The sequence below is a fragment of the Enhydra lutris genome, unplaced genomic scaffold (genome assembly GCF_002288905.1).
Source record: "Enhydra lutris kenyoni isolate GAN:26980312 unplaced genomic scaffold, ASM228890v2 scaffoldscaffold38, whole genome shotgun sequence".
NCBI lineage: Eukaryota > Metazoa > Chordata > Mammalia > Carnivora > Mustelidae > Enhydra > Enhydra lutris.
The window spans coordinates 16,042,864-16,059,165 of record NW_019154122.1 but is presented as its reverse complement, the minus strand read 5'-3'; the positions used below and the strand labels follow the sequence as shown (position 1 = coordinate 16,059,165).

The following is a 16,302-nucleotide window of genomic DNA, read 5'->3' as shown; positions in this document are numbered from 1 at the left end:
CGAAAGAAGCCAGACACAAAAGGAGATCTATTTTATGATTCCATTTACATGAAATCTCCAGAACACACAAATCCATAGAGACAGAAAGTAGACAAGCAATGGCTGGGGTGAAGAGGAAGAAATTGGTAATAAATGCTAATGGACATGGGGTTTCTTTTTGAAGTGATGAAACCATTCTAAAATTATTTGTGCTGATGGTTGCACAACTCAGGACCCTGGGATCCAGCCCTGTAATGGGCTCTGCGCTCAGGGGGGAGTCTGCTTGTCCCTCTGCCCCTGCCCCTCCTCCCCCTGCTGGTGCTCATGCTCTCTCTAAAATAAACAAATTAAATCTTTAAAAATAAATAAATAAAATAAAATAAATGAGTGAATTGTATCCTGCATAATTATAGAACAATAAAGTGTGTGCGTACCTGTATTTTTTTAAGTAAAAGGACAGAAAAACATACACTAAATATAAACCCAACAAAAATAAGATCCATCCAAGCAGCCTAAATAAACAAAGCAAAAAGTATCAAGAGGAATAAAAGGGTCATTATATAAGAGGCATGCTTCCCCAGAAAAATACAAAAAACCTAAACCAATATGCACCTAACAACCCAGTCTCAACGTGAGGTGCACTCTGGTCTTACAAAGAGAAAGACCCCAACCCACAATCATAGTGATAGATGCTAAGCAGGCCTCTCAGACTTGACAGATCAAAGAATACCAAAAATGAGTGAGGCTGTAAGAAACTTGAACACCACAATGATCTAAGGCGTGTATTTGGAACCTTGCATGCAGCAATTAAGAGAGTAGGCATTCTTCTTGACCACATGTGACCATTTACAAAATCTGACCATTTAAGCCAGGAAGCAGGTTTCATCGACACCATGTGTCCCAACCACAGGGCAACAGAGCTAGAAATCACTAATAAAAAGACAGCCTGATGGCCCCCCGAAATCTGCACCATAGGAAATGTTGAGATCCACTGTAGAGACCGAAGCCCCTGCCTCTCTCCTCATCCTGGGGATCCTATGGTGCTAGGACAGAGCCCGCCCCCCAGCCAGGGAGAGATGGAGGGGAACACACCCTGGCCGCCCTCCTCTCACCCAGGGCGGCCGAGGCCAGAGGCTATACAGGGCAGGGAGGGCAGGAGGTGACCATGGGAAGCCGTACCTTTTGGCAGCTGCTCTGGGGATGGCGGGGCCTTCTCCGTCTCCTCCAGCCGCTCCTTGCCATCCGAGCTCTCATGCTTGTCCTCGCCCTCCACTCTGTCCAGGGAAGCTGGCAGGGCCTGGGGAGGACAGGCTAGGCATGCTGCAGGGCCTGAGGCCTCAACAGCATGGAGGGCAGAGGACAGTCACTGGGCTGGAAACTCACTCTCCAGGTTCCCATCTGTGTTCCCAACCTGCTCCCCAAAACCCAAAGGCCCAAACGTGGAGCCAAGAGGCCTGGGTTCCAGCTACCCAAGCAAGGGCTGAGAAGGTTCCCCAGACCCAACCCCCAACCCACACCCCGCCCCCAGGGGCCTAGATACCAGCACCTTCCATACCTGGATTTCTGGGGGCTTCTTTGGCTTCTGAACCCCCAGCTCCTTCTCGTCCATGTAGCCCAGCTGGGCTTCCATTTTGTCTGAAAGGTCAAAGGACAGAGGTGAGATAGGCAGGCAGGCAGGGGGTGAAGGGCAGGAAACGAGGGTGCCAGGTGGCTCTATCTGGGCCAGGCACCTTCAGGAGAAGGACAGGTGAGCCAGACACCCCACACTAAGGCTGCAGACATGGGGTTCCTCGGAGGACCTTGGGCCCAGTGAGGCCAAAGCCACAGACTGACGGGACAGGGCCGCCCCCAGCAGGGCCCCCTTCTGAAAGCAGGAGCTAAGGTGGGGGAGGCAGGCCTGGGAGCCGCAACAGCTGGATGCGGGAACCACTTTCTGGCTGGCTGACAAGCCACGTGCCCTCCCACACTGAGCCACTTCTCAACACACCGCCGAGAGCCGGGGACTCTCGTACTCAGAGCAGCCCGGGGAGGAGGGCACTAGCTTGTCCCACATCATGGATGAGAAAGCAGGAGCCAGAGAGGGCCAGGGAGCAAACCCAGGCCCATCTAATCCCAAGGGCACACTTGAGCCCAGAAGCGGCAAGTATGTCCTTGGAGGCAAAGGCTCCCAGGACTTCACGTGTCACCCGGGCAGCAGAAGGTCAGTGCCAAGGCCTTCAAGGTTCCTCTGAGGGAAGAAGATGCTTTGCCCAAATAAACGTATGGGTCACCAAAAAGACACTCAGACAACCCACAGAGAAGACCAAATGATCTGAAAAAACATTTCACCAAAGAAAAGTCACAAGTGGCCCAGAAGCGCCTGGAAAATTCTCAACATCTTCAGCCGTCAGAGGGACACAAACCAAGACCACGGGGTGACAGCTCTTCACATCCGCAAGGACGGCTACAAGCAAAAAGTCAGATGACAAACGTCTGGTGAGGGTGAGGGAAACCGGAACCGTCCTACGTGGCCGGGGAGAACGTGAGATGGCGCGGCCCGGATGGAGAAATCCGGCAGGTCCTCCACACGTCCCGCCCGCGATCCGCACCCGCCATCCCAGCGACGCCCCAAGAGCTACGCAGGGAAGAGACGCGTCCTCGCTTGAACACGGACGTTCACAGCCATGCGCCACTCGCAGTGCCCCTCGCGTTATTCACACCGGCCAGAAAGTGGAAACCACCCCAAATCCATCAGCCGACAAACGAATAAACAAAAACAAGGTCCACGCATACAGCGGAGTAGTATTCGGCCACAGAGAGGAATGAAACCGTGACCCACCCTACAACATGGACGGACCTGGGACACACAGCCAGCCGGGCACAGAAGGCACATAGGATATAGTTCCAGAACAGGCAAAGCCACAGACCCCAAGTAGATTAGTGGCTGCCCGGGGCTGGGGGGAGGGGAGGAACCAGGAGTGACTGCTAACAGGTACACGTTTTTCTCTGGGGGATGAAAACTTTCTAGCACTGGAGGCCGTCCAACCCGCTGAGCACACTAGGAGCTCCCGGACAGTAAAGTTTTTGAAGACTGTGTTGTGATATGTGACTAGCCGTTAAAGAGAAAGTCTGAAAAGAGCAACATTTCTGCAGACAGAAGCTTGGGGGGGACAAGGAGGCGGACCATCATGGGTTATGAGGAGGACCCAGGCTCTCCAGGGACCCTGTCACCCACCATGACCCGGGTGCCCTCCCCCACTCGTGGGAGCCCAGACCTGGCAGGCCCAGTGCCGGGAGGAGGTGGGCAGGGCTGGCGGGCACTGGCGTGTTGGGGTCCGAGGAGATGACCTCGCTCGGCTTCTTGCCCTCAGGCCCTTCGGGGATCAAGTCCGGGGTGCTGTACTTCCCGTTAACATGCTCAAACTCCTGAACCTGGGGCAGGAAGCAAGGAAGGAGAGAGGGAGGTGGTCTCAGCTCAGATATCGGGACCTCAGGGCGGCTAGTGGGTCTGGGGTGTCCCAGGCTTGGGATGAACGCCAGCTCCCCACAAGGCTGAATCAAATATGCTTCTTACCACAAACCTCTGTACCAGGCCCCACCGGCACCCCCATCTCCCTGTGTGTCCTCTGCCTTGCGACCTGCCATCCCCCCCCGCCCCCGGCCCCTCGCCAGCCTCCCCACCCCCACTCAGACAGGCCTTCAAAGCCATCCCTCTAGCCTGATTCAGCATTCCGAGCTGGACACGTGCCCTCTGCCTGCCAACCCTCAGGGGGTGCACGAGAGCCATGGGGTTGGGGGCCCCGCCAGGAAAGGCCCGGGCAAGGCTTACTCACCCACCTTCTTCCTAACTAGTGACATGACCCCGATGCGGGTGAGAACGTGCTGCCTTGAAAGGCCCTCACGGGGCACGCCATCTGCGAAGGTCTCTGCGCCGTCAGCCCCCGGCTCACACAGGTGCCGCATGAAGAGGGACACATAGGCTCTGGGGTGGGGGGGTACTGGGGCTCAGGGAGTGGGGGGCCAGCAAGGACCCTCTGAGAGGGCTGGCAGGACTCCCCCCCCCAGCAGACCCCCTGGCATCCATCACCTGCCTCCCAGCCTGGCCCGCTGGGTCAGGCCCCCAGGGAGGACAGAGCGGGGCCTCCCCTGGGAAGGGAACTCCCTAGGATAGTGCTTGCCTGGGATCTGGTCTAGCAGAGGTGGCTGGTCAATGTTTTCTACAAATGAGCCCTGCCCGGGGCCTGGTCCCCGGGCACCAGAAGCCAGACAACAGCGAATCCTCCAGATAAAGGATGGCCATTGCGCAGTCTGGCCCAGGGGAGCTTGGCCACTCTGCAGTGGGCAGCTACGCCCTGAGCCGCCACTCAGCCCCTTTACCTAAATTCCTTCTCGCTCTTCCCGCGTAGGTCCCGCACCAGCCAGTGGGAGTTGAAGGCGTCCTGGGGGGGCATACCCCAGCGCATGATGGCATTCAGAAAGGCCTTCCGCTGCCGGGCATTGAAGCCCAGCACCTGGGTGGGCAGGGAGTGGGGGGGAGGAGCAGAGAATTCAGGGATGGGAAGAAAGGCCTACAGAGGGGAGGAGGCAGGGAGGAGCACGAAAAAGGCAGGGGCCTCCAGCTGGGACAGAACCCAGAGGGCAGAGCCCAGACCCAGGGCCAGTCCTGGCCCCCCCTTCTACACAGCTGCGACCCTGGGCAAGCCTCTGGCCCTCCTGCCTTCACCCCTGCTCCATACCCCAGAGGTGTAGCAGGGGTGAGCTCTTTGTTCTCAGGAAGGGGAAGGGGAGCTGGGGAAGGGGTGTGCAGGGGGGCCCCACCTCGATATTGCCACCCACACGGGCGAGAAGAGGTGGCAGGGGCTTGTCCCTGTCGCTCTTCAGCTGCCTCCGGGATTGTCGCCGTCCACCTGGGAAGTAGTCCCACCACAACACTCGCTGGAGCCCCAGGTGTCCTGACCCCACCCCCTACACCCCGACTCACCCCGGGACAGCAGGAGGATCCCTCACGACAGCCCCCAAAGGATGGATGACTGTCCTGGTGCTCCCAGGGGACCCCTGGTTGACCATCAGCCTCCTGACACGGGTCTGGGTGGGCCCCAGTCCAGCTTCACCAGCCCTGAAACTCACTCTGCCCTTCTGGCCTTTCCTCAAAGTCCTCATCCTCATCCTCAGAGCCGATGGAATATTCGGACTGGTTATCCGAGAGCTCGTCCTGCCACTCTGTGAGGGCCGCATGGACAGGCACAGAGTGAGCCCCCAACACCCGGAGCCCCTAACCCCAGCCCAGGAGGGAGTGACAATGCCAGCAGCCCCAGGGGAACTTCCTGTGAGCTCACTGAATCCCACCTGCCCTGCTCTACATCCTAAGGTACCGCACCCTGATCATCCCTCTTTCACAGGTGGGGAAACTGAGGCTGGCCCAAGGTCAGAAGCCAGTGGACCACTATCCATGCAGTTCTCCCAGACAGCCAACAGCCCACACCTGCTCCAAGCCCCCTTTCCCCAAGAAGCCCCCACACTCCCCGCTCTCGGTGTCCGCGGGCCCCCTGCCTGCGGGAGCCACGCACCCTGGTCCTCCTGGGAGGCGTCGTTGTAGTTGACCTGCTTGCGGACCCGCTTGCCCTTGCCCAGGTTGCGGGCCAGGTCCTCCTGCTGCTGCTCGTAGTGGTGCCGCAGCAGCTTCTCCCAGTAGTCGGGGTCCACGTTCTCCTCCTGCTTGATGATTTCCCGCTCTACCTCCTCCTAGAGACACGGGCACGGGCCCTTGATGGCAGGACCCACAGGCACAGGGTGCCGGGGCTCCGGGGGCTCCAGGGGCTCCGGGGCTGGGGGGCAGCAGTGGGCATCGCTGCCCCCTGGGAGCCTCGTGCTGCCTTCACCAACCTTACCCTCTGGGAACTCAAGGAGGAACCGGAAAGCCTGCCTACTCCAGGAAGCCTCCTTGATCACCCCAGCCCCAAATGGTCTTCATCCTGCCCCTGTCACAGTCGCTCGTTCATTCATTCGTTCATTTATTTGCTCAGGGCGTTTAAGTATTTTCTGGCCTTGGGCGAGGCGTCGGGGTACAGAATTGAATAAGCCCCACCCCTGCCCTCGGGAGGCTCCCGGTTTCCTGAACGATCAAACCCGAGTCTGCGTTGAGGGCGGTGGGACTAGAGGAGGACGTGGAGAGGCCACTCAGGAGAGGCCCAGAGGCTGGCCCTCAGGATATCAAGGTTTGCTGGGTGGAGGTGGCTGGAGACCGAACCGCGGCGGGGAGGGGGTGGGGCCGCTGCGGGAGGGGAGGGGCCACGGCGGGGGCGGGGCCACAGCGGGGAGGGGAGGGGCCGCTGCGGACAGGGGCGGGGCTTACCACGCCGTCCTCCTCCCGCACCACGTACTGCGCCACCTTGAAGGAGCTCAGGTACTCGTTCATATTCTGCAGCTCCGTGTCGTCCGTGGCGTCCTGGTTCCGGTCCAGCAGCTTGGAGATGGCCGCATCGTCGTAGTGGATCACGCTGCTGTCCTCCACGTCCTTGTTGTCGCCTGGGGCAGAAAGGGAGCTGAGTGAAGGAACACATGGGGGTGCCCAGGTCCGACAGTGGGGACCCCGCAGGGACAGACTCCCGACCCTGGCCCTTCTCAGCCCCCAGCAGGAGGCTGCAGCGGGCATGGTGCCCGGGGGGCATGACCTGACCACCCACCGGTCCGCGGCTACCCAAGTGGGGGCCAGTGGGGGCGGGCACGAGAGCCAGACAAAACGCAGAGAGGACGGAGCTAGGTGGGGAGAAGCCCTTCTTCTCCAGGAACAGCCACTCGAAGCACAGGAGGAGCGGGGAGCTAGCCGCGTTCGCCCCTACCTGGCGGGGTGCTGCCGTGCTTCTTCTTGGCGCTGGCAGCCAAGGCTCCCCCTTTGGAGGACTGGACATCAGGGATGGGCGTGACAGGCCTCTGGCCCTGAGACATCATGCCTGGGGGACAGAGTCAGAGGGGCTGCAGGGCTGGGGGGACGGTGCCCGGAGAGGCCGCCCTGGCCAGGAGGCAGGGAGCAGAGGAGAGAGGCCGGGGGTCCCGTGCAGGCCCTGGGAAGGGAGTGTCTGGAGCGGCCCCCACCCCCTAGGCAGCAGGGACGCCCACCCTCCACATCGTCCTTGAAGAGCTCCTCGGTGCCGAACTTGAGGATGTCGTCCAGCTCCTGCTTGGTCATGGAGCCGGACTTGGAGCCGAGGCCGGGCCGCACCACCAGGTGGGTCAGCATCATCTTCCGCTTGGCCACCTGCGTGATGCGCTCCTCCACCGAGGCCCGCGTCACAAAGCGGTAGATCATCACCTTCTTGTTCTGCCCGATGCGGTGGGCGCGGCTGAAGGCCTGGGGGCAAGCTAAGGCTCAGGGCGCGGGGCTCGGCCCAGGGCTGGGGGTGCAGGGCCGGGCACCCCAGGGGGAGAAGGTGTGTGCACACGGGTTCACAGGGACATCCCACATGGAATGAATGCCCGCGTGGCTATTCCGCATGTGACCCCACGGAAATGTGCCCGCATCTGGGCAGCCGTGCTGGCTTCCTGACTGTGGGTGGTCTCGGGTGGGCCTGGGTGCCTGCCGGGTGGAACAGGGCAGGGCTGTGGGTGGGCAGGGGGGTGTGCAAGGGGCAATGGGGACAGTGCGCTGGATGTGTGGAAGCCAAGGGGGCTCTAACGGCCGTCATGGGGAGATGCTGTGAGTGAGCCGCTGACGGGACTGCACGGCCACCTGGGGAGGACAGCGAGGCCCGGAAGCCGCCCAGGGCGTAGGACATGCCTGGGGCTCTGCACGTTAGGTATCTGCATGACATGACCCTAGTGTGCTTCTGTGTGTGTGGGTGACTGTGCCTGGTGCACACGTGTGCTGGGGACATGAGTGTGTGCGTGTGTCCATCCCTGCCCCGGGGGTGGCGGCCATGCAACAGTGTGCGTCTCTACTCCCACAACCCCTCCCCCCACAACCCTCCCATCCTTCCTCACCAGCCCCTTTTGCCCCCTCCTTCATCACTTCTCCCACAGGCTTCCCCCCACACACACTTTATTTCCCTTGCTTCCTCCCAGACGGGCTCCCTCTGGGTCCCAGGCCTCCCTCCTCCTGCCTCCTTCCATGGCCTTGGTCGTAAGAGTGATGGGACAGACCAGGGATTACCAGGCGCACAGTTCATAGTGTGTCCTTGGACACGTTGCCTGTCCTCTCTGGGCGTTTCCTCTTTGGCACAATGAGGGATCCAGAGGGGCGGGGCCAAGCTTCCGAAACTCACCCCCCAGGGTCCCCTCTCGGGGCTGGGATTCCATGAGGCTGGCCCAGGGGCAGGTGAAACGCTGAGACACAGTGGGAGGGGAGGGGTGGAGAGCCCACAGAACCAGGGGTGGCAAGAGGCTGTCTGAGGGTTGTGGTGTCAGGGCCACAGACCTGGATGTCATTGTGTGGATTCCAGTCCGAGTCGTAGATGATGACGGTGTCTGCTGTGGCCAGGTTGATGCCCAGGCCCCCCGCTCGGGTCGAGAGGAGGAAGCAGAACTGCTGTGCCCCAGGGGCTGAGGAAGAGAGGCAGGTGCCCAGGGGGGTCAGAGCGAGGAGGAAAGGGACAGGTGGATGCAGAGAGCAGGGCGGGAGGGGATACAAAAAGGAAGGGAGCTGCTGGGGACTATGACCCTATCACGGACAAGAGCCCCAGCTATGTTCAGGGAAGCTGGAGGAGGCTGGGGGCCCAGGGTGGGCACAGAGCAGCCCACCCGAGCCTCACTTAGCCCCTGGCTGTGCTCTGAGCCCTGATCCAACAGGAGGGAGCCACAGTGAGAAGGAAGTTGATTTTCAAAGCCCAGATGGGCAAAGTACAAACTTCAAATAGCCAGCAAATACGGGCAGAGGCCCTAATAAGGGTCGGCCTTGGAGAGCCCGGTCCTTCGTGCCCTCCCGGCTTTGCCTAGCCCATGGGGCTGTCAGCGTGGCAGGGGACACTCAAGATCACAGCTCCAGGGCCCCAGCCACCCTGCTGGGCAGTCCCCACTGTCGTAGGACAGCTGGTACTCAGGCCCATCTGGGCCCTTCATACGGGACCTGGGACTGCCCTGCACGCCCACGAGAGCAGCACACAGGTCCCCAATCCTCCCAGGGCCTTGGGCACTCCCACTTCCATCTAGATCCTGAAACCCTCTACTTGCTCTTCCTCCCACACAAGTGGACACGGCATCACTCCTTGGGCATCTGGGTGACGGCGTCTGTCCTGCACTGCTCATAACTGCTGGTTTACCTGGTGTCAGTGTCTATGTCCACAGGTGTCAGCCGGACCCTCTGCACCAGCATCATTTAGTAACAAAGGTGGAACTTTCCTCCCTCTCTGCCTTTCTCCTTGTCCGGTTCTCAGTTCTGAACAGATGATCCCTTCTGGGCCCCTCAGCACCCCAGCTGGCCCCCAGAAGTTCCATAAAATTAACTCCTTGTAGCCTTTAAACCTAAGGGGCAGGTGTCAGGACGTAAGGACTGGTCTGCTTTCTTCAGCCACTTGCGGGGAGCTGGGGGACCTGGCTAAGATCCTAGCCTGGGAGAAAAGGTAGACATGGGGTCCCCATCAAGAGCCCCAGGTGAGGCAGGGGTACCGTTGAATCTGTCGATCGCCTCTTGTCGGAGGCCCCCAGTGATGCCACCATCAATGCGCTCATACTTGTAGCCCTCATACTCCAGGAAGTCCTCCAGAAGGTCCAGCATCTTGGTCATCTGCAGGGGACACGGTATGCCTGAGGGGCTGCCACAGAGCTAGGAAGCCCATGGGGCTGTGGGCAGGAACCCCATGACAGTTGGGGGAAGACAGAACCACCTGCTGAGTGGCGAGACAAGCGGGGCCCAGGCGGACCTGACACGGCGCTCTCTGGAAAGCAATGCAGCCTCCAACCTCGACCCCCGGGGCCACAGCGTCCCCCATGCCAGCCCCACAGCCATCTGCCTAAAACACAGCTCTGAGCCTGAGCCTCCCTGCTCTCACCTCACAGAACAAAGTCCCGGCTTTCCAGGCTGGCAGGGCTTGGTGCCCAGTCTACCTGGGTTTCATTTCTCAACGCTTCCATCATACCCCTGTCACCCCAAATTACCTGGACTCTCCTCTGGAATGCCCACCCCCTACTGCCTGGGGAACTCAAACGGCGCCTCTTCTGTGAGGTCTTCCCCAATGTCACTGCTCCTTATGAGAAGATGAAAGCAGTCCATTCTGGGCTCCCACACCCCTGCGTTCCTCCCTTCATTCTGAGGGATAGTTCAGCTGGATATAGAACAGTCTGCCCCCACAGGGACTGGGGATTTTACACTTGCCCCTGCCCCTACTGTTGCTGCTGAGAAGTCTGAGGACAGCCTGATCGCCACTTCCCGTAGGTACCGTGTGTGAAGAGCTGTGATTTCCCTGCCACGTGCCTGGGGATCCACTGGCTTGGATCTCTCTCTCTCGCTTGGTTCTCCAGAGTGCACGTGAGACCTGAGACCCCGCATCCTTTCCCAGGTCAGCAAACACTCACAGAGTCTAGCTTCACCACCGTTTTCTCCACTTCTTCTACGGCTCATGTCAGAGGATTACGGGAGCCTCCCAAGGGGTCCTCCGGGCAGTTTCTCATTCCTGAGCTCCGTCTCCCACGGCCACATTCTGGAGACATCCCTCCAGGCCGGGTCCCTGCGTCAAGGTTGTCTTCACCAGGGTTGAGAGTTTATCCGATCGTGAGAAATATTTCATTTCAGGTCCAGGCAGACCCTTTTCCTGTCCAGTTCTTCTTGCCGTACTTCCTCCTGCTCGTGCTTCCCTGATTTCTTCTGGATTCGTGGTTGTTACTCCATTAATTTTGAGGATCCTAAACATGTTTGTCTGAAGTCCTTTTCAGGCTCTTCTATTCTTCTTTTCATCTGGATTCTGCCTATTTTGTGGAATGTCTTTCTGTCATGAGTTTTGGAGGTGGGGTTTGTTGGCTCGTTTTGGATGGGAGGGCTCTGTCTCTGGAACTTTCCCTCTGTGCACATGTCTAGGAGTCATGCAGTTGCTTCTACTTGGTCCCTTGAGGCCTCAGCCCAGAATCCTGTCTTAGGTCGGCAGGGAGTGGGGGGATCTTGGGTGGTGTCTCCAGGCCGGTCCACTGTCCCGGGCTTGGTCAGCGTTCCCCAAATCCCTCAGCTTCCCTCGGGCCCATGGTGGGACCGGGGGCCGCCAGCAGGAGCAGCTGTTACCACTTTAGTATAAGAGGGTCACATCCCCTTCGGGGGCTTCGAGCAAGGGGCCTGGCTCAGTTCCACCACACGGAAGCAGCATTTCTACCACCAGGTTCCCACAGGAACCCTGCCATGACTTCTATCACAGAGATGCCCCAGAACTACATAACCATGTCTCTTCCTCTGTCTCCCACACCGGACTGTGAGTGTCTCAAGGACAGGGACTGGCCCTGTGCCTAGCACAGAGCCTGGTGGAGGAGGACACAACCAGGCAGGTGATAGAACGAGGACACAGACCCGCTGGCCCCCAAGGCTGCACAGCGCGCCTCCGACCGCCCAAGAGGCCATTCTGCGCACACTGGAGAGGGCCTCCCGGCATGGCCCCCACAAGGGCTCCTCCCAAGCCAGCCCCGGGGCCCCTCTGTGGGACGCCAGGCTGCAGGGGTGAGGGGCAAGGGCTGTCGTGCCAGCCTGGACGCCAAGTCCGGCTCCACGCCTTCGGGAGGAGCCGGCCAGAAGCAGCAAGTGGTGAGGAAGACGCTGGTCCTCACGGCCGATGTGCCTGAGCGCCGCAAGCGTGGCGCCCGGCCAAGGCTCCTTGGCCGGGTCAGGCCAGGCCACAGAGGCGTGACTTTTGACACACGGTCCCTGTGGGAAGAGCACCAGGCCACAAGGGCTGCCGGCAGGTGGGGGTGCCCTCCGCAGGGCACAAAGGGGAGGCTGGGGGAGGCGGAGAGGTGGGCGCAGGGCCAGCTCACCTGGGAGAAGATGAGCACGCGGTGCCCTTCATCTCGCAGCTTCTTCAGCATCTTCTGCAGCAGCATGAGCTTGCCTGAGGACTTGACCAGCGAGCTGCCATCGTACGAGCCGTTGGGCAAGACGGGGGCCTCCTGGAGACACAGCAGAAGCTGGGGCGCTGGGGCACTTCCCCTCGCCCCTCGGGCTCTGCACCAGAAAGGCCCGCAGGGGAGGACAGAGGCCCAGGGATAGGCTGAGCATGAAGCCCGGGTCAGGCCAGGCTCGGCAGAGGCAGGCGGGCCCCTTCCCAGCACCGTGTTCCCAGGCAGACCGAGGACCCGCCGGCCCGCCCTCCGTCTCCCCCTGCTGGCATGCCACCAAGACACGGGGGACATCAGCGAACAGGCCGGTGACAGTCTGAAGCCAAGCCGGGCCTTCCCAGAAGAAATTGGGCCTGGTCTCTGCGGTCACTGCAAGGCGCATCCTGGTCGGGCCGGCCCTGAACCCCAGCTGGGCAGGACGTCAGTCCCAAGGCCCCTGCCATGCCAGAGTAGTGAGAGCCATCTGGGGCGGCCTCAAGTGCAGCTCGCCCGCACACAGCCCCCATGCCTCACTCTGCTGTTCGGGGAGGGGGGACGTAGTCCCTGCACAGGGTTTCGGTGAAAACCAGAATAATCGTGTGGGGGGTGACAGGACAGCCGTGCCAGGCTCTCCAGGAAGGCCCACTTCACATGCACTTCTGCATCTGGTCCTTACCCTCTCAGGCAGATGCTACTGTCCCATTTTAGAGAAGGAAAAGTAGAGGCTCAGCCGGGGCCAGCCTCTCACCCCGGGCTACCAGTCACAGTCACCTGGGGCTCCACTCAGGCCTTGCTGACTCCCTCGGGGACTGAGGGCAACCAGATCAGCCTGGGATCCCCCACTGCTGAGGCTGAAGGGTGCCCCACTGCCCCCTGAGGTCACAAGGACGGGCCAAAGGAAGGAGAGGAACTGCCTGAGCCGTGGATGGAAGTGGGTGTTCAGAAACCTGCACTAACAGGGACCACCTCTATGTCCTCCCGCCCGGGGAGGGCTGAGCACCTGCCACCACAGCCAGGGGCCCCAGGACAGCCACGCACACTCACCACGGCGGGCAAAGGGAGCCTATGATGGCAGCCTCACGCCCTGACCGTGGTGGTCATGGGTACCTGCGACGGCGGCCACGGGGCGGCCACGGGGACCTACCACGGCAGCCACGGGGAAGAGGTAGGGGTGGTTGCAACACTTCTTCAGATCCATCATGATGTTGAGCAATGACACCTGGTTCCCTCCGCCCTTGGAGTTGAGCGCTTCGAAGTTTCGTGTGAGGATGAACTTGTAGTATTTCCTGCGGCAGGGCAAGGAGGGAAGGCGGGCTGGACGCCGGGGCCACGCGGCCTCCGAGAGCGCGCTCTCTGCTCTGCGGGGAGGCCAGGGGCCACCAGTCCAGCAGCGCTCACGGAGAGACCAGGGGAGACCTACAAAGGGAAGCCACCGGCCCAGAGCCACCCCGCGAGTTCCTGGGGACTCTGCAAGGACTCGGACAGCCCCAAGCCTGGCCGCCGAACAGGTCAAAGGAAGAAGTGCGTGTAAAAGGTGAATCAAGGCCTCGAGGTGAGTCCTCCTGTCCCCACCACCCCAGGAAGCAGTGCCGGAAGGCTAGGTCAGACCATCAGGGACAAGACAAGCCCAGGGGACGGGAGGCACGCTGCTCTGCGATGGCCCCCGACGGGCGGGGTGCCCACTCACTTCTGCATCTGGCTCAGCTCCACACGAACGATCAGCTCGGTCTTGGCCGGCATGTTCTTGAACACGTCAGCCTTCAGCCGCCTCAGCATGTGCGGCCCCAGCAGGTCGTGGAGCTTCTTGATCTGGTCTTCCTTGGAGATATCGGCAAATTCCTCCAGGAAGCCCTCCAGATTGCTGCAAGAAGGAACTGGGATGAGTGCCAGGAGCAGGGGACAGAAGCAGGCCAAAGCCCTCTGCAGAGGGAGCCATGATTGGGGTGGGGGGACCAGAGGGTCACAGGGCAGGCCGGTGGGCTGGTGGGCGTGGGAGCCTTAGCCCTGCCCAAGGTGTCCATCTGAGCCCACGCTCACACCCCAACTTTCCAGCACAGCTCTCTCAGCCACATAGGATACCTTCCTCTTTCTCGAAGCTGTCCAGGGCACAAAGTCTCTAGAACTCTTTACCCATGTTACAGAAAAGGAAACTGAGGCTGATGGGGGCCCAAGGTTGTATGGTACAGCCTGCCTGCAATCTGCGTCTCCCGATTCCAAAGTCAGCACTGTCGACCCTGAACCCCCCCATTCTGAGTCGGAAAATAGGGTTGGTGAAGACAGGGAGGTCAGGGAAGGAGACCTTAGGACTCCCACCGGCCGCGGCTCCATGTTCGCCCCCGTATCCACCACCACTCCCCATCTGCTGCCCCCATCACCATCACCCACGGGGTCACTTGGGTTTCCGTGGAGAGGAAGGCACAAGCCAGGGCATGGGGGCAAGGACAGGAGCCCCAGAGGACCCCCGGGGTTCTCCTGGGGTGGAGCCAAGAACAGTCGCCATATTCGGGACCACCCATGTCCCCCTGAGCCCTCTGCACGCGCAGCCCCACAGACCCTCCCGCGCAGGTCCCTTCACCTGGGCTTTACTCATTCTACTGATGAGGAAGCCGAGTTCCCGCGAGCCATCCGGGCACCAGCCTCTATCCTGCCTGCCCGCCCGCCCCTGCGCCGTCCAGGCCCCCGACTCACTTGAACCGCTCTGGAGTCAGGAAGTTGAGGAGGTGGAAGAGCTCCTCCAGGTTGTTCTGAAGGGGGGTCCCCGTCAGCAGCAGCTTGTAGTCGATCTTGTAGCTGTTCAAGACCCTAAAGAACTTTGGGGGGCAGGAGGCCCGTCAGGGGGAGTGGGGCGGCCAGCCGGCCCCCCCACCCCACCCCGTGGCGGCTCCAGGGCCAGTGGCCGGCACTGCCCACCTTGGACTGGTTGTTCTTCAGCCGATGGGCCTCGTCCACCACGAGGCAGGCCCACTCGATGGAGCCCAGGATGGCCTGGTCGATGGTGATGAGCTCGTAGGAGGTGAGCAGGACGTGGAATTTGATCTGCACTTCTTTCTGCGGGGGAGAGGAGCATCTGGGAGGGGAGCAGGTAGGGTCTCCAAAGACAAGGAGGCATGGAGGAGGGGTGGACAGGACCCCCGAGAGCCCAGAAAGGCCCTGGGCCTGAGAGGAAGAGCAGAGGGGTCTGCTGGGGCCCAGAGCACCACCCCGCCTCTGGCGGATGGCCACGGGGGGCAATCCCGCACTGAGCTCCTCACACCCTGCTCATCCTCACAGCCACTCCCGCCACACCGTCCCTGTCCCCACGTACAGCTCGCGGGTCTCAGGCTGGGCAAGATCACCCAGGTCCCCATGGCCAGTAGCTGGCAGAGCAAAGATTCGAACAGAGAAGTGGTCCCCGCACTTGGGGTTAAATGCTCTTTCAAATGACTTGAAATTCTGAGCGTTGAATTTGTGTTTTGTAAGAGGAGGCCTGTGGGACAGTGGGGCCCTGGGCAGCCCTGCCCAGCAGACCCTAACACCTCATAGCCTCGTGGGGGCCAGGCCCGGGCATGAGGGGACACGCATCCGGGAGCAGCCCCAGGCTGAGGGAGCACGGCATTACACAGCCAACGGAAACCACCACCACAGGGAGACAAGGAGCGCGGGAGAATGGGAAAAGCTGTCCCCTGCGCTTGAGTCAAGAGCCCTGTGCCTTCACCCTTCTCTGGACCCCACAAAGGAGGGAGCCCATCCTGGCCAAACCAAGCCTGCTTCTCCCCGCGACCGGCGTCCCTTTGGGAGGGACCAGAGAGGGGCAGAGGGCGTCTCTGGGGCTGCACCCGGCCCTGTCCTTGGGAGCCAGACCTCAGTCAAGTTAAATAACCTCCCAGGCCTCAGTCTCCCTTCCGGTTAAAAAGGGCACAATCCTGTCTACATGAGCAATGCCATGAGAACCCAGAGAGCACAGGCAGATCCCACAAAATGACACGCAGAGTCCCCCCGGAATCCAACACGGCCTCTTCCGGGTACAGACCCAAAAGGCCCCAAAGAAGCAGAAGCAGGGATTTGACCAAACATCGGCACATTCACGTCTACAGCATTTTCACAAGAGCCAAATGTGGCAACAACCCCAGCATCTGTGGACAGATGAATGCACGCAGATCGCAAAGTGCGGCCTTTTCACACAGTGGGAAGTTATCCGGCCTTAAGAAGGGAGGACGCTCCGCCCCCGTGTTACCACAGGGTGAGACCAACAATGTAATGTTCAGCAAGGGAACCGGGCACCAAAAAACATATACTATACCATTTTCCCCGAACAAGGTACTGAGAGTAGTCGAAATCACAGAGGGAAAGGGTTGGGTGAGAGAG

The 16,302-nt window shown here is 60.6% G+C and overlaps 1 protein-coding gene across 1 annotated transcript in view; it reads right to left on the bottom strand.

Moving 5' to 3' along the window:
- Positions 1 to 16,302, bottom strand: part of LOC111154741 (chromodomain helicase DNA binding protein 5) — a 56,075-nt gene that overhangs the window by 10,183 nt on the left and 29,590 nt on the right. Inside the window, exons 16-33 of the mRNA XM_022514624.1 lie at positions 14,869 to 15,006; positions 14,647 to 14,768; positions 13,646 to 13,819; positions 13,103 to 13,244; positions 11,899 to 12,030; positions 9,556 to 9,673; positions 8,369 to 8,493; positions 7,075 to 7,306; positions 6,798 to 6,908; positions 6,311 to 6,483; positions 5,526 to 5,700; positions 5,086 to 5,178; positions 4,777 to 4,865; positions 4,336 to 4,469; positions 3,796 to 3,940; positions 3,234 to 3,390; positions 1,535 to 1,614; positions 1,159 to 1,276 (exon numbers count right to left, since the gene is read on the bottom strand). Of these exons, the coding sequence (XP_022370332.1) occupies positions 1,159 to 1,276; positions 1,535 to 1,614; positions 3,234 to 3,390; positions 3,796 to 3,940; positions 4,336 to 4,469; positions 4,777 to 4,865; positions 5,086 to 5,178; positions 5,526 to 5,700; positions 6,311 to 6,483; positions 6,798 to 6,908; positions 7,075 to 7,306; positions 8,369 to 8,493; positions 9,556 to 9,673; positions 11,899 to 12,030; positions 13,103 to 13,244; positions 13,646 to 13,819; positions 14,647 to 14,768; positions 14,869 to 15,006 (2,458 nt within the window). The remainder of the gene's footprint in view (positions 1 to 1,158; positions 1,277 to 1,534; positions 1,615 to 3,233; positions 3,391 to 3,795; positions 3,941 to 4,335; positions 4,470 to 4,776; positions 4,866 to 5,085; positions 5,179 to 5,525; positions 5,701 to 6,310; positions 6,484 to 6,797; positions 6,909 to 7,074; positions 7,307 to 8,368; positions 8,494 to 9,555; positions 9,674 to 11,898; positions 12,031 to 13,102; positions 13,245 to 13,645; positions 13,820 to 14,646; positions 14,769 to 14,868; positions 15,007 to 16,302) is intronic.